Source organism: Egretta garzetta, unplaced genomic scaffold (genome assembly GCF_000687185.1).
Source record: "Egretta garzetta isolate BGI_Z169 unplaced genomic scaffold, ASM68718v1 scaffold117, whole genome shotgun sequence".
In the NCBI taxonomy this organism is placed as follows: domain Eukaryota; kingdom Metazoa; phylum Chordata; class Aves; order Pelecaniformes; family Ardeidae; genus Egretta; species Egretta garzetta.
The window spans coordinates 1,890,258-1,905,878 of NW_009260479.1; the positions used below are offsets into that span (position 1 = coordinate 1,890,258).

General features: G+C 43.5%; 1 protein-coding gene across 1 annotated transcript in view; it reads left to right on the forward strand.

The window, feature by feature from the left end:
* The window catches only part of DLEC1 (DLEC1 cilia and flagella associated protein), a 41,135-nt gene that overhangs the window by 23,644 nt on the left and 1,870 nt on the right, over positions 1-15,621 (forward strand). The window contains exons 21-36 of the mRNA XM_035899649.1: positions 808-938; positions 1,952-2,137; positions 2,643-2,710; positions 3,909-4,060; positions 4,603-4,706; positions 5,572-5,642; positions 6,488-6,636; positions 7,272-7,274; positions 7,720-7,854; positions 9,730-9,852; positions 10,586-10,680; positions 10,773-10,857; positions 11,395-11,595; positions 12,482-12,643; positions 14,293-14,446; positions 15,077-15,197. Coding sequence (XP_035755542.1) covers positions 808-938; positions 1,952-2,137; positions 2,643-2,710; positions 3,909-4,060; positions 4,603-4,706; positions 5,572-5,642; positions 6,488-6,636; positions 7,272-7,274; positions 7,720-7,854; positions 9,730-9,852; positions 10,586-10,680; positions 10,773-10,857; positions 11,395-11,595; positions 12,482-12,643; positions 14,293-14,446; positions 15,077-15,197 — 1,940 coding nt within the window. The remainder of the gene's footprint in view (positions 1-807; positions 939-1,951; positions 2,138-2,642; positions 2,711-3,908; positions 4,061-4,602; positions 4,707-5,571; positions 5,643-6,487; positions 6,637-7,271; positions 7,275-7,719; positions 7,855-9,729; positions 9,853-10,585; positions 10,681-10,772; positions 10,858-11,394; positions 11,596-12,481; positions 12,644-14,292; positions 14,447-15,076; positions 15,198-15,621) is intronic.

Sequence of the window (15,621 nt, forward strand, 5' to 3'; positions counted from 1 at the left end):
CTCCTCTCACGGCCTCTCACTCCTCATCTGCAGTTACACAGGGTTCTTTTCCCCCCTTCTTAACTATGTTATCCCAGAAGCGCTACCACCATTGCTCATGGGCTTGGCCTTGGCCAGTGGCAGGTTCATCTTGGAGCCAGCTGGCATTGGCTTTATCAGACACTTGGGAAGCTTCTGGCAGCTTCTTGCAGAAGCCACCCTTGTAGCCCCTCCACTACCAAAACCTTGCCATGCAAAGCCAACACAGTCTCACTTGTAGACAGTTACATTTAGAAGTCTGAATCTGGAGCTGAATCCCAGTCTATTTAATTTTATGCAGGATGCACTGGTTCATGTATTGATAAGGCAAAGCCAAATAATAGTGTTGAATTAGCCAGAGTACTGGTGTAACTGGGCCACATAATTCATCCTACAAGTCCTGCTTTAAACCCAGGTAGAAATAAAATCTTAGTTTTTGGAAGATTATTTAAGTATGACTAGAAGTGATTAATGCTTAGAGCTTCAACATCTGCAGTATAGAAAGTGTGTCAAAAATTGCTAATAGAGCAGTTTTAGGCTTATAGACTGATGTGAGTACAAAGCCACGAAAGAGCCACAAATTTTTACTTTAGTACTTCCTTCTAAGCAAATCTGATGCTGGCAGAGAATACACTTAAAACAATTCAGTGAAACTTTTCAAGATTCTGTTCTAGTTCTGGTTTTATTCCAGTGAGGTTTATAGATGTTTTCTAAGCAAATTTCTTAATGCTCCTGCCTTTCCTCAGTGATGTTTTCTTCATTCACAAGGAAACTTGACTTTTCTTTCAGGGTGAGCTGAAAGACCTTGCCCTTTCCTGTAGCATAGAGGACATGATTGAACCCCTCTTTCTGAGCATTTCTGGAGAAGTGAAAGGACTGTACGTCACCTACTCAGTACCTTGTGACAGTGGAGTTGCCAGGTATATCAAGGGTTTACCCCTGAAATGAACAAAAATTGCTTCTTTCCAAAGCAAAAATACAATAGAGAGGGGGAAAAAACTGCTTATCTATGTAAACTTCATTCCTCTTCCTGCTGTAGGCAGCAAGGACAGTAAAATGTGCTGGGACAATTCACTGAAGGTGCTTTATGTGAAGAAGAGGTATGGGGTTTACACCATAGCCAAATTCAGCTTCTTCGTAAGCCCAAAAGAAGACTGGAGAAGAGCACTACTCCATTCCCACCCATTGTTTAGCTGAAACAAATTAAATTAACAACTGTGAATACGTTAATTAGTGAATAATAAATTGGTGGGAAGTTAACTGCACATTAGTGAATCTCATGTTCACGTGTTGTGTCTGTTCTCCCTTGTGCTCCTGGCACTTGTAACCTGCCAGTTGCCTGGACGCTTTTGCATACAGAGAGCATGAAAAATTACCTTTCTCCCTGCTAACCAAAGTGTGGGACCTCTGCAGTCTCTCACATGTTTATGAGTAACAACTATTCTCTGGAATGCCAAAAATTTGCAAATTCAACTCTTAGATGTGAATTCAGAATTACAGAATTATACCCAAGATCCTGTATTTTGGATCATTAAGTTTTGTTGTTGCACTGTGAGGCGTGATATTAAAGAAAGATGAATATGCTTCTCTTTGACTTGGTATATCTGACTGATGTTTATTTTATCTTTCTGATATGTAGCATGATTTCTCTCTTTTGGAATATGCTTGTCTTTATGTATTTCTATGTAAATAAAAATAATTTGGTAGGTTGGCATGTTATACGTGATAAAAAGTCTATCAAAAAAAAATTTGGACAGAAGTCAAAAAATGAAAAGCAGTAAATGCTGATGACAAAAAGAATAGGCTGCATGGTTGTTTTACACTGGTCATGACAATCATGTTGCATATTGCACATTTTAAAATCTACTGAAATTATCTGGGGCATAAAAAAATAAGACTGATGTTTTAATACTGATGTACCTTTTTCCGACAGCGATGAAAGGCAAATGTTACAAAGCCCATGTGATCTTCTTTTGGACTTTGGATCTGAAGTTGCATTCAAAGACATAGTAAAGCGTCAGCTAATTCTTACCAATCACACTGGAATCAGCGCTCCATTCAAACTAGAAGCTGAGTATTTTACTGGCTGTTCACTTAGTCCAGAACGAGGAATCTGCCCGTAAGTCTTGCTTTTCTGCATAATGATTCAAATACTAATTTAGGTCTGGATTAAATCTGAAATCGAGACAGAGTGCTATTGCCTCTGTCACAAGATGGACTTTCTACAGTGGTCTGGTGGGGGGGGGTTTAAGCTCTTACTCTGACTGTGGTAATGAAACCTGCTGGTGAGGTTTCCTGCAGAAACAGACAGCATGCAATGCAAGGATGGAAAATGTAGCTGGTGTAAATGGAAAACACTTGTTGCCAATGGGCATAAGCTGGCTTACACCGGCCAAGGCTCTGTTGTTTTCGGTTGTACACAGAGTCTTACAACTCTGAAGCTGATTGACTCTTAAGGATGTTACTTTCAAAAAATGCTTTGTAGGCAGTCCTTTAATTTAATGATTGCTGCTAATCTAGGAGTCCGGTAGTTGGATTCCTACTAATTTAGGAGGCAGTCTGTTGCTTTAGCAGAGTCCTGCTCATTTCACAGAAATGTTGTGATTTTTTAAATTTTTTTCAAGCTCCTCAAGCTACCTGGTGAAAAGAAGAGGGCCCATCACAAAACATGCAGCCAGAAGAGCACAGTCAGGTATGAGAATAGCTGTTAAGCCCCGCAGTGGAGAAAAGGCAAAAGACAACTGACTGTATATTCAGCATTAAATGTATCAGTGAGGCACATCATTTCAGTCTTGGAGTATCTGGCTAAGTCTACACTGTTAAATTACTTAGTTCCTCAGTTCATTCTTGAGTTTGAAAGCCCACATTGCATAAGCATTAGGTCAATCTCTCTCTCCCCCCCCCCCCCCCTTCTTTTTTCTCTCTTGCTCCCCGCTTCTTTCTTTCTCCCCTTCTCTTTCATTCTTTCTCTCCTTCCTCTTCTTTTTCTCAAAACCAACAGTCTGAAACAAAGATGGGTTGTTCCGGTGATAGTTCACTCCCAGCATACAGTATGGATGGCATGCATAACATTTGGCTATTTCCCTCCTACACAGTCTTCCAATACCATTGCAGCAGGTTTTTCTCCCTCAAACCCTTTTACATACCCTCCCCACTGTGGAAAGCTACGGCACAGCCCATCCATCGTTTCTGATGTGCTGTACTGAAAAACAATAATATTTGGAGCCACATGAGACCCAGGGAGGGGGAAGATGGGCACAAAATGTTATAAAGTGTGAATGTGTCTTTGTATCCAAAATAAAGCTTGGACATATTGGTACCTTGCCATAGTGTTTGGTATCTGTTACAAAGACAGAGCTTTTCAGCTGTTGAGTTAGTACTTAAGATCGGAAAAATGCTGTTTTGACAGATTCCATGCAAGCTTATTGATTTAGAAGGCTAGGTGACTCAGAATGTGGAAAGGCTTTGCTCTTTGTAATTCATTCTTTGTGTTGAAGAGCACACAGAGGTAAACAGGCAGCTGCTAATAGAAAGATAACCAGTTAGCACAAATTCCAGCTTATTTTTCTCAAATTGAGGGTGTGTTTTCATGTAGCCAATTAGTGCCTTGCATATCCCAGAGAGTCCTGGATCAGGTGGTTGGAAAGGAGTCCCTCTATGAAATAATCTCTGAACAAACTAGCTCTCAAAAAAACAGACCCACTGCAGAAGGCAACTTGGGTAAAGTGGCATAAATGTAGGTTGTGTAAATGATCCCAGGGGTTTTTTAAGCCACTGAGGTTACGCTGATTAACACCAGGTAAAAATATGGTCCTATATATTCTTTGAAAGTCTAACTTTGTTCCATTTCCTCAAAATTCATCATATGCTTTTTTGCTGTGCTCCTTCAGAGTTTGCAGCGGCAGTGCTGTCTCATGGGAAGGGAGTAGCTTTCCATATACAACCTTCCACAGGAACTCTGCAAGCCTTCCAGCAGCTAATCATAGAAATAACAGCTTACAACAACATGTGGGGAGAGTACCGGGATGATCTCGTCTGTAAGGTAGGTGGGGCTTTGGTTTTAAGTGAAGTATCACTGTGGCAGGTTTTACACCAGTTATATCTCCCAGATGCCTTTCTGTTAAATATACTTTTTCAGTTTGTTAGGACTTCTGTAAAAATTCAGGTTAGATATTGCTATACCGCTGCCTCCAACGACACGTAAGGAACAATTGTTTGCTCTTGCAGTGTGTGGTTTAGTTTTGGGGTAACATGATTATCCCTTGGGAGGTTTTTCATGTGCCTTTAGAATGACTGGAACAGTTTTGATTTATAAAATCTGTTTGGTAGCTGGCCAGTGCACTACTCTGCTCTACCGGTACAATGTATCGTGTTGTATGGAAAAGCCGCAGGAAAACTGATGAATGTATGAGGTATTGCATTCTCCTGCTGAGAAGAGCTTTTGTTAGCCTACGAATTAGATGCTGTCAAAAGAGACCAGTCCAAAAATACTTGAAAATCGTATCAGTTTTCAAAACATAATTTTGTAACCCAGAGAAATAAAGTTTTATCTTGATTCTAATAGCAGAAATTCATTTTTAATAGGTGGGGGACTTGCAACCTAAATTAATTCCTATGCAAATGACTGTGAAAGGCTGCCCAATCTTCCTACAGATGACAGGACCACAAACAGAGCAACCCATAATCAGGTATAACGCAAAATACTGTCAGAGAAGCCAGAGAATTAAATACCATTGGACTATAGCCAACATACACACATGTTCCCATCTTTTTGTGACATAATGAGGTTGGTAAAGTGACTGTCAAAGTACTGCATCTGCTTCTATAACACCAATACATTTCACTCTACCAGCATAATTAGAAAAGAATCTGCATACAAGCCTTCTCAGGTTTACCAGCCATCACTGTTCTGGGCTTACAGAAATTCACCCAGTCCAGCCCCATCTGATTCTGTGGAGATGCAAACTGGTATGTGGTGGCAGTTCTCATCATCATCCACAGTTCATTTCTCCCTGTCCCTTCACCTGGACCAGGAGAAATGCAGCCCCGAGGTAAATAGGGGCAGGGGAAGGTTTAATCCCTCTTATACAGCAAGTTGCATCTGCCCATCTGGGTGAGGGCTAAGGGTTATTGGGGACCCATGGCATCACACACTTGGCCAGCTGCCATACTTCAGAGGAACTAGCATTGTATATCATACTTCTGTATGTCTTCTGTACTGTCTATCAACCTTCTGTACCTGGAAATCTGTGTCTGACACAGGTCACTCCACTGCTGTGTAACCATTTGCTGCCACTGCCAGAGTGTTTCACAAAAGCTGACTTCACGTGTTTACCCTGAAACACCTGAGACAGCTAAGAAAACTGGAAAAAAAGAGACTTATTAAATAAAGCAATATTGTACTTCACAGCATAGGCCACACTTTACCTCATAGCCACTCTTAACAGGCTGCCAGTGCAGCCAGATATGTTTCCACTTTTAAATAAATCTTTAATGATTTCAGACATTCACTCTTATTTTCTGCATGTACTGACAGCAAGGTTCCCCCCTCAGGTTTGGCACTCATGTCTCTGGAGGGTCTCCTGTATTGCGGAGGGTTCAGCTCAACAATCCCACTCCCTTTGGTGAGAATGACTTTTGTGCAGCAAACATCAACGCTTGCATTGTGCTCCTTAAGACAATAAGAATAGGAGAACCCATTAATATCTTAATTAACAGGCCTACTTGTTTCCTAATCAGGATTTTTTGTGTAAAAATAGTATATAAGAGAGTGTCTAAGTTGTTTTCTAACTCAGCTAGTACAGAACAATAATAGGTGTTGTCAGGTCTTTATATGCGTAGTGGTATTTATTATTATGGCATTACTGAATATTAGTTTGCTTTCCGCAACAATAAAGCAGATAAGTTCCAGCCAGAGTGTAGTAGAATATATATAATTGACTCGAGGACTATGAAACTGCACACCCTATCCTGATGTTTTGGGGTTTTTGCTCATTGAAATGATGCGAATTCAGGATTTTCCATCCTGTTTCTTTAAATTTCTCACAGCACTAACCCTGGTCAATCAGGTACACTAACTACTTCTTGGTGGCATCACCTGGCTCTTCTGTGTTTAGTCTTTTTGTCTCTGGAGTAAGATTTTAAGCTCTTCAGAGCAAAAGACGATCACCTTTTTTTTTTTTTTTTTTTTTTCTTTTTCTGAATGCCACCAAACACATTTGCTTAACAAAAGTGTTAATAAAAATATAGTTTAGGACCTAGAGGGTAGGCAAACTATAATAGGGGCATAGCACACATGGTCTTAAATCATTTTAGTTTACAGCAAACATGGAAAGTTTAAGATATGCTTTAATACAAATCCAGTTGCTAGACACAAATGCATTACTTGATCTTCTTGTTGTCTGGTACCAACGAAGCAATGAGTCTTCTCAATGGCCAGAAGTAATTGTCCTTTCTCCTTTCAATCCAGACATACGCCTGGACTGGGAAACTTACAATCAAGAGGAAGATGATAAAAAGCTGGTGGACCTGTTGATGTTGTTTGGAGACCCTTTTCCTCCTAAGGACATGGATGAAAATGAGACTGCATCAACTGGTAGCAACTCCGAGTCAGAGATCGTGTTAAAGTTGGATCAAACTGCTGTTCCCTGCGGAAGCATTTACTCAGCTTCGCAAACCACAGATGAGGTCAGCTGTTAGTCTGGTTTTTATACTGCTGCTGAGATACATGATGGGTTTCTTGGCATGGAAGGTTGAAAACAAAAACACGCGATACAACTTGTAACTAAGAGCTGGATTGTTAAAAGACATGTCAGCTCCTTTCACAGTCAAGAGAACAACACAAATAGATGGCTATTGATATCAGCAATCAGTTTCCAGAATGAGCTATAAGCAAACAGCTCTTCAGCTTCTCCTTTTCTTAAAGTTGTTAAAGCAGCTGATCAGATGATACTGTTTAAAATACTGTCATTGACAAACTAATGCCATTTTTACATGAAAGCATTAAGACAACTAAAACTGCTCAATTTGGGTCTACTTTTCTTATGGGTGCTTTATGGTGCCAATGTGTGCTGTAGTCAGGGAGCAGAACCTAATTTGTGAAGTTCAAATTGTAGCTAATGTTTTGGAGATAGTTATCTCAGTGCCAAACTTAGCTTGGTTACTCTGCTAGAATATGGTAACACCAATACACATGAAATTTGATTACAGTATGGCCGTTGAATATGGTCTTGAAGGGCTGGGTGTGACAGGAGGAGGTATCGTGCAGGATATATATATTTCTCCAGCAAAAGCTTTACAGAAAATATATTAAAATCACTTTGTCTCTGTTTCAGCTCGGAAGGCATATTTGTTTTGAATACACTTCTAAACTTTCTTGTGCAACGCGGGAAAGTTATTGCCCTAGTGTGCTGGTTTGTATAACGGACCAGAGATGCTACGGTTGAGTGCTTCTCTTGGCAGAACAGGACCCAAGCATGCACATTTTCCAAGGGGTTCAGGAGCAGTTTCAGGAGAGCAAACCTATGCATGAAAAAAATCCTGTACAGGACACATCCACATGTCCAGCTTTTGTGCCAGAAAGAAGGAAACTGGAGCTGGCCATACTTACTGACTAGTGCAGCAGTCTCCTGTACACTTCACTTGCATTCCTCCTTTGCAGCGTAACAGTCTTAACCGTTCCCCGCCCTTGTGTCCCTGCAGTCTTCAGACACCAACAGCAAAGAGAAGGAAGTCGTCACTCAAGAACCTACAATACAGAAAATCGTCTCCGTACTTATCCGACCCCATGAAGGGGTTCCTGCAGACAACCCCTACTCCATTACTCCAAGGCAGATAGTAAGCTCTTACATTTTCTCTGTGCTTAGATTTAGTGTATTTTCTGCAGGACAGAGAAGGAGGAGGAGGTAGCTTTGGGGTAGAGGTTTGGGGAGAGACTACTAAACAGTGAAACAGTAGACTGGGAGGCTTTGGGATCTTGAAGATGACCGTAAGAAGAGTTTGCAAAGCCAACAGAAAAAAGAAAGTGTCCCACCTACCTTTGAGCAGTTAACTGATGACTGGAATTAGGTGTTCAGTTGTTGCAGGCTCTCTAGAGTGGCATCTCTGGTCTTCTCACTTGGGTTGCCTTGGTGAAATGCGTGGCATTAGGTGGGAGGCATCCAGCCTGACACTTTGGAAGCATGTTATTTAACCAGGGTAGATTTGCTAAGTAGATGTGGCAGAGCTGGAAAGCAGGCTGCTGGGAAAGGGGTGCTCTGTAGACAACTCTTTTGGATAACCTGTTGTAACCCACTGTATTTCAAAAGTAACTGGCGCAAATAGGGGCCGCAGTGTCACAATTCCTTAGGAATAAGATAAAGCAAAGACAGCACTGGAAAGATCTGAGTGACAGGGTTGCCCGAAACATCCGTGTGTCAATTTTGATTCTTAAATATTAGCAAGTTTTTTTGCCAAAGGGTTTCAGTTACAAGTTAGAATGAGCTAAAGATTACATAAAAAAAAAAAAATAATTACAGAAATGGCATCTCAAAGCAATGAAGCCTACAGCCAGCTCTGGGGTGACTGAGGCTGAGACAGTTCAGATAAACAAGTGCCTCATTGTGGAGACGGGCTCTATCGGGTGTAGCCAGCAGCGAGCTTGGCCCATGTGGAATGGAGCTGATGCCTGTGGAGCCATTCAGGTCTTCCTCTGTAGAAATGTTCTCCGTGTTTCAACTGTTGCTCCAGGAAGGTCTGTTAGCTCAGGTGTGGTGCAGCACAGCTGGCCAGACCTGGCTTAAGTCCATGTCTCAACAACTAAGCTCTCTCTGACCACAGTGCACAGACCCTGCAGTGTTGTAGGACATGACAGAGCTTACTAGCTCTGCTCTGGCCCTGCTAGACCTTAGGCAGACCTTTCTTATGCTCCTCACCGCTCTGGGCAGGGGAAAGTAGTGCAAGGAGAGCTGAGCTAGTTTTGCTTCTGCCAAGTGTAGGTCCAGCAGGACCACCCATACCCCCTGTGACCACATGAAACGGGGGAGTTTGTGCCTGCACAGCACTAGCCCGAAAGCAGTACAGGTCATGTGGCCCCTGAGCCTACAAACTTGGCTAGGCATGAATTGGCTCTGTAGGGAGATGGCAGAGGTTTTTCTGCAGCAATAGCAGGATTTAATCGTAACCTGCATAATGCACTTAAAGAAAGCGGAGTCTGTTCAACCTGTAAATCCCAGAAAATCCACTGTAGCTGGCTAGTGCATTTGATTACATCCCCTGCTGTCATGTAAAATAAAAAAAAAAAATAGCCAAGAGTAAACTGAACTGTAAAATACTCTTAATTCACACTTGTAACTCTTCAAAAAAATGTTTCTTGTATCTGTGAGTGCTGTCAGTTGTGGGAGAATCATCTGAGTCAGCCATGGAGTAAGAGTGGGAAGAACTGGGTATTTTTAAAAACAAGCAGGTGTGTGCGTATGTTTGTGTACTTAGAGTTGGTCTGTGACTGTGCTTAAACCCTGTTGATGCTAAGGAGTGGCTACCCTGATATTTGCAGCTGAAATAATTAAGTCAGTTTTATTGTCACATGTTGTCATTTTAGTGCAAGCCTGAGCATAGCCCATCCCCAGGAGATTTCACTGCTGCTTGTGCAACCCAGTTTGAGCAGCTGAGTGCTGAGGAGGCTTGTGCAATCCCAGGCAGCTCCCTGCGCTAGCAGTTGTCTCTCGACTGCAGGTGGTTCCAGGAGGTGGCAGCACCCTCGTTTGCATCTCCTTCACCCCCCGCGTCCTGCCAGAGGCCGTGCCTGAAGTGCAATGTGAAGGGTTTGTGCTGGGTTTCATGAACCTAGACGACAAGGTAAGCAGACTGTCACAGCAAGGCTAAAGGTGACTAGAAAATAATCATTTCCCTTCCTGTAATTTATGTACAGGCTTCTGTGTACCTGGCCTCTCTGTATAAACAGTCCTGTACATCCTTCCTTAACTAGGGTTGTTCATTTGTTGCATTTGCCTTTTAGCTTGGAAGCATTCTGGGGTGGGAATGTCACCATCTTCTGACATTGTCTGGTGCAGCAGACCCCAGACAAAAGCCCAGGGTTTGAAATGCTATCACAACATCGGGGTTTGTTGATAACAATAGTTAACAATGGGACTGAGACTCAGGACTGCTGAGTTCTGTTCCTGGCTTTGCATCTACCTTCCTGTGTGAATTTGGACAGCCTATCTCTCCTCTGGGAAACTTCCTCTTCGACAAGGCTAATGTGAGGCTTGAATAGCGTTTTATGAATTGCTCTGTGAGTCTCTGACATGAATCATTGCAAAGGTGCAAGGTATAATGAATGAATGATAACAGAATACTTAATAAAAACATCCCTGATGTTCCTGACTCCTGGAGAAAGAAAGATCTGCGTCTACAGCCATTCAGAGCTCAACCACTGCTTAGCTTTTGCTGTTCCTTACACATTGCCATCATGCCTCTCAAACAGGCAATGGAATCCTAGTTTGGCTAACAGCCTCTTGGGCCAAAAGCAGGGTTTCAGGTTTTAGTGCTATCATTTTATACATCATTTCTGTTTTCATTTTGTCATCAGCTTGCAAAGACAGTGCCTAACAAAGTGCATCGCAGACATGGCTACGAAGCCCCGCCGTTACGAATAGACTTGCAAGCTTTCCTCAGGCATGCTCTGTAAGTACCGTCCCGCTGACGAGCTGGTTTGCTCGCAGGATGAATCAGCCTGGAGGGCCGGGCTCTGACCAGCTCTGATCCTTTACACTCAGGTTAAAAGTCGACACGGATCATGACAGAGGAATGGTGTTTTATTCAATGGCAAGTGATCTCGTACCAGATCAGCCTCTGTTAGGAGTAAGTATTTCACGCACCGATGTATTCAGCTGGTTTGTACTGCTGTGCTACTGTAAGAATTCAGAGTTGTACACACACGGTTTTTAAAATGCATCTTTATCCCCAGTAGCCTTGTGTTGCCATTTTCTGTATTGCACATAACAAGATAGGTAAAACAAAAGGGCTACAAGTACTTATTAGCCGGGAATAAGCAAAGCTGAGCTCAGACAAGGCCTATTTTATACATCTTTTTCTTTGCAGAGGAGTTTTTAAGTAGAAAAATAAGTACTTATTTTCAGGACATAAAGGTCTGATAGCAGAATGAGTCAGAGCGGCGTGGTCAGTTTCTGTGACCCTTGACATTCAAAGACTTTTAAACTTTATTACATTGTTTGTATTTTGGCTTTTTACTCAAGAAATGGTGAAAAACACAAGTAGGAAATACTGGGTTGCTTTGGGGTAAAGTCCTTCAGATCCCCAGTGGTGCTGAATGACCAGACTAGCACAAAGCTCTCCAGGGAGTTAAAACTAACCAGTCTGGAATCATTTCTTCACCAGGTTTTGACAGATTCGGTAATGACTCAGAGTTTGAAACTCATCAATTGCACTAAGGTTCCTCTGTACTTCAGGCTCCTTCTGTCTACGCCCTTCAGCCTGTGCAGCACAGATCCCCAAAAGAGCACCAAAACATCCCACAGCAAGAAGGAGGAAGAAGAACAGCAACCACAACTTGTACTTTATCCACAGCAAAACATGCTGGTAGGTTCAAAAATAATAATCCTGTGCCAGAGTAGATAGTTCAGTAATTGGTGTGTTAGCGTGGCCCAGATGAACCGCAAGAAAAACACAACTAGTATAGAGATCTCCCAATTTCAGGGGAAATAGCGGTAGATTAGCAAATACTAATTACTGCAATTTTGCCCGCTATATTGCAGGTACAAAATATTTTTCTACAGTGGCCCTGATGTGCTTTTCTCATCAACTCTGACCTGTTGCAAACTCCGGCAGAAAACCCTGTGGTTTTTGGAGCTCACCTAAATCAATAGCCATGTATATGCTGGGCAAATTAAAAGATTTCCAAAGACTGCAGTCCCTCGTTTCCTTAAATTAAATGCAGGCAGTGCAAGCACGGGAAAAATCTGGCTTCTTTTGGGTGTACACGATGGCATTAAAGGAAACAGAGTCCTGGAGTCAAGAATGAGCTAGGGTGTAAAGAACAAGTAACAGCTGAGTTTATGAAGCGTGCTTCTCATTTTTCAGTGTTCATTTTGATACAGACACACACGGGTCTTAATTCTCTGTGTGTGGGAAGGAAGACTTCGATGTTTAAGACAGCTTTGGCAACATGGTATTTGTAACCTCAGGGATTTAGAACCTTTGTCTTGCTAGGGACTGTTTCTCCCCTGTAGTTCAGAGCTCAGCTGTTCACCTTTACACTCCATCTCTGTGTACTGGATTCATAGGAAATAGCTGTGTTTTTTCTTTAATGATAATGCTTTGTTCCAGTGGGAATTTGGTTGCTGGCATGACACCTTTGGGTTCCAGTGGGAAAATGTGTGCCTGGGCCTTTGAGCAGTGTTTGCTTTGGATTTCCTGCACACAGTGTCTCCTTATGTGATGGTCATCTGAATTCCTCTTCCCGCAGGTGAAAGTGTCATTCCACACAACTCAGGAGTTACTTACGTATCAACATTTGCCAGATACCCAGCTGCTTCCTGGATTCCAAGTGCTCCAGTCTGAGAACGGAGAGAGAAAGCTGAAGTTTAATCAAAATCTGGTCATTGAACATAGTAACTGCACTACTCAGGTAAGAACGGAACAAGATCTCTGGGCCCTGAGAAAAGGCTGTGTTTTGTCAGCATCTCTGACTCGGATTGAATGTGCCTTAGGATTTGTGGACGACAAGCTGACCATGAGCCAGCAGGGTGCCCTTGTTGCCAAGAAGGCCAGTGGCATCCTGGGGTGCATTAAGAGGAGCGTGGCCAGCAGGTCGAGGGAGGTTCTCCTCCCCCTGTACTCTGCCCCGGTGAGACCCCACCTGGAGTACTGTGTCCAGTTCTGGGCTCCCCAGTTCAAGAAGGATGAGGAACTCCTAGAGAGAGTCCAGAGGAGGGCAACAAGGATGATGAGGGGACTGGAGCAGCTCCCCTATGAGGAAAGGCTGAGGGAGCTGGGCTTGTTCAGCCTGAAGAAGAGAAGACTGAGAGGAGATCTCATCAACACGTACAAATATCTGAAGGGTGGGGGTCACGAGGACGGAGCCAGACTCTTCTCAGTGGTGCCCAGCACCAGGACAAGGGGCAATGGGCACAATGGGTTTCAGTTGAACGTGAGGAAGAACTTCTTTACTTTGAGGGTGACAGAGCCCTGGCACAGGCTGCCCAGGGGGGCTGTGGAGTCTCCTTCTCTGGAGATATTCAAACCTCTCCTGGACGATGTCCTGTGCAATGTGCTCTGGGTGAGCCTGCTTTAGCAGGGGGGTTGGACTGGATGATTTCCGGAGGTCTCTTCCAACCCCTGCCATTCTGGGATTCTGTGATTTACTCGGCTTTGCAATACAGCAACCTCTAGAGTAAATTGTGTCATCCAGGTAAAGTGAGTGGCCATGGATTTGCAAAAGGAGATGGCTCTGTTCAGACTGCAGGTGACTCTCAGGTGGACAGCGCGGTGTTGGGTCAGCACCCTGGTGTTCGTACCCCAGCTCTTTGCACAGCACGACAGCCGGGATGGTACGGCTCACTCGGAGGGCAGAACACCCCAATCACAGTATGACTCTCAGCATCCGTCTGAGACGCGGGGTCAGGACTGTCTCAGCCAACATGCCAGCGCCTGAGTCACCCAGCATCGCCTCCTGCAGCACCCCAGTGCTTCTTGAAAGTCTCCTGAGTCTGTCTAGCTCATGTGGTGTGGTCACAGCCCACGCACATTTAAAGACCAATCTCTTCCAGATGGAAAGCTGTAAACCCCCCCCAAGTCTTCCACAGTTCCAGTACACTGCAGGCATATTTTTTTTTTTTTCCTAGCAGGTATTTCTGAGGACTGATCTGTGTAAGAGCTGAGCAACATATCTAAGATAGTCAATTTAATAATAATCTTGCGCAATCTGCACAAATCGAATGACTCACAGTGGGCCATATACGGTCCTAAGGGACGACGGGATGCTGTAATGTCTGCATCTCCACAGAAAGCCCTAACAACAAATGAGAGTGTTCAATCCGTGTTACTTCATTAGGACCACACTGTCTGGTTTAAAAACCTATCCCAAACCAGTTAAAACAAGCAACAACTTAATTCACTCAGAATGGGGAACTGACTGTATTACGAAAGAACACAGAACAGCTACTCTTGATTCAGTGCTTGAGGTTAAGAATGCTCCAGCTGTAGCAGATATTAAAGCTCTACAAAAATAAAGTGATTTTTTTTTTTTTTCTCATCTCCCTTTCCTCTGTTTTGCAGCTGGTCCCAGTGACTGCATACCTCGCTGTTCCAGTTCTGGAGCTCTCTTGCGACATGGTTGATTTCAAGACCTGCTTTGTTGCACAGACCAAGACTGAACACGTCTTTCTGTGTAACAGGAGTGGCTGTAGAAGTTACTGGACTGCTTTGCTGGGTATTCTGGTTTTGCAATTGAATGTTCTTATGATATAGTTCCACTCTTCAGTGTCTTGCATGTACTCACTCAATATATAGCCAATATATGATGAGGTTGGCTGCAAACATGAGGTATGTTCCTGTTCTCACTTATGTAGACTTCTTTTTTTTTTTTTTTTTTCTTTTTGACATCAGTGTCTCTCTGCTGATTTCAGCAGTTACTCCAGATTTAACCAAAAGATTGAATCACAACCCTCGCAAGTAGTGGACGTGCTTTGCTCGCTCACAATCCTAAGAGGGAACAAGAAGCAGTAGCTCCTCCCGAGTTTGGTTTGAGCTTGTGCTTAATGTGAGCAACAGGTGGGCTTCAGAGGAAAGAAGATCGGGGCCTTATTACTTTGACGGGAGGGCATTGATCACTCCCCTTGGTGAGAGGATGAAGGCAGAAACTGGCCACAAGGCTCTGGCAGCGCAAGACATTATTTATTATTTATTATTTATTATTTCAGTCTGGAGAAAAGGAGGCTACGGGGAGACCTGATTGCGGCCGATTTATTAGTTGGCTGGCAAGGAGGCACGTTGTTTAGAGTGCTACGTGCTGTACAAACTTATACATCGCTTTGTTTGATGCTTGCTCCCTTCACTGCAGATGAACAGGAAAGGTGTAACGGCCTGCAAGTATTTTCTGTCTCCCCTACTAATGGCATTTTGGCGGCACGTGAAGGGGACCGACCGACCAAAGAGATTTTGCAGATCAGCTTTACCGCAAGGTATGGTTAACGGGACTGACATCTCGCTGGTATTCCCTGTCGAGCCCAGACTTACGGTGTGAGTAGTCACTGACAGCAGAGAGCAACTCTGCTCCGTTCTTGTGTTACCAGGCTGCTCGTTTTGCTTCTAACACTTGCCAGTCCTGGGCTTCCAGCTGGTACTTTTTCCATATAACCATGTTCCCTACGCTGCTCCCATATATGAGGTTCCTTTTGGAATTGGCACCCGGAATTTCAGACTTTAGATTTACCCACCTGAAACGGTGCTGTTCCAACAGTTGGCATGACACACGGGCTATGCACCCCCCGACCAAATCCCTCTCTGTCGGGCAATGTCTTCAACAGAGGGCAAACGTCAGGCCTGAAAATCAACACAGGGGTCGATACGACAGTTGAGTCCTCCATGCATCCAGCACTTTATTAG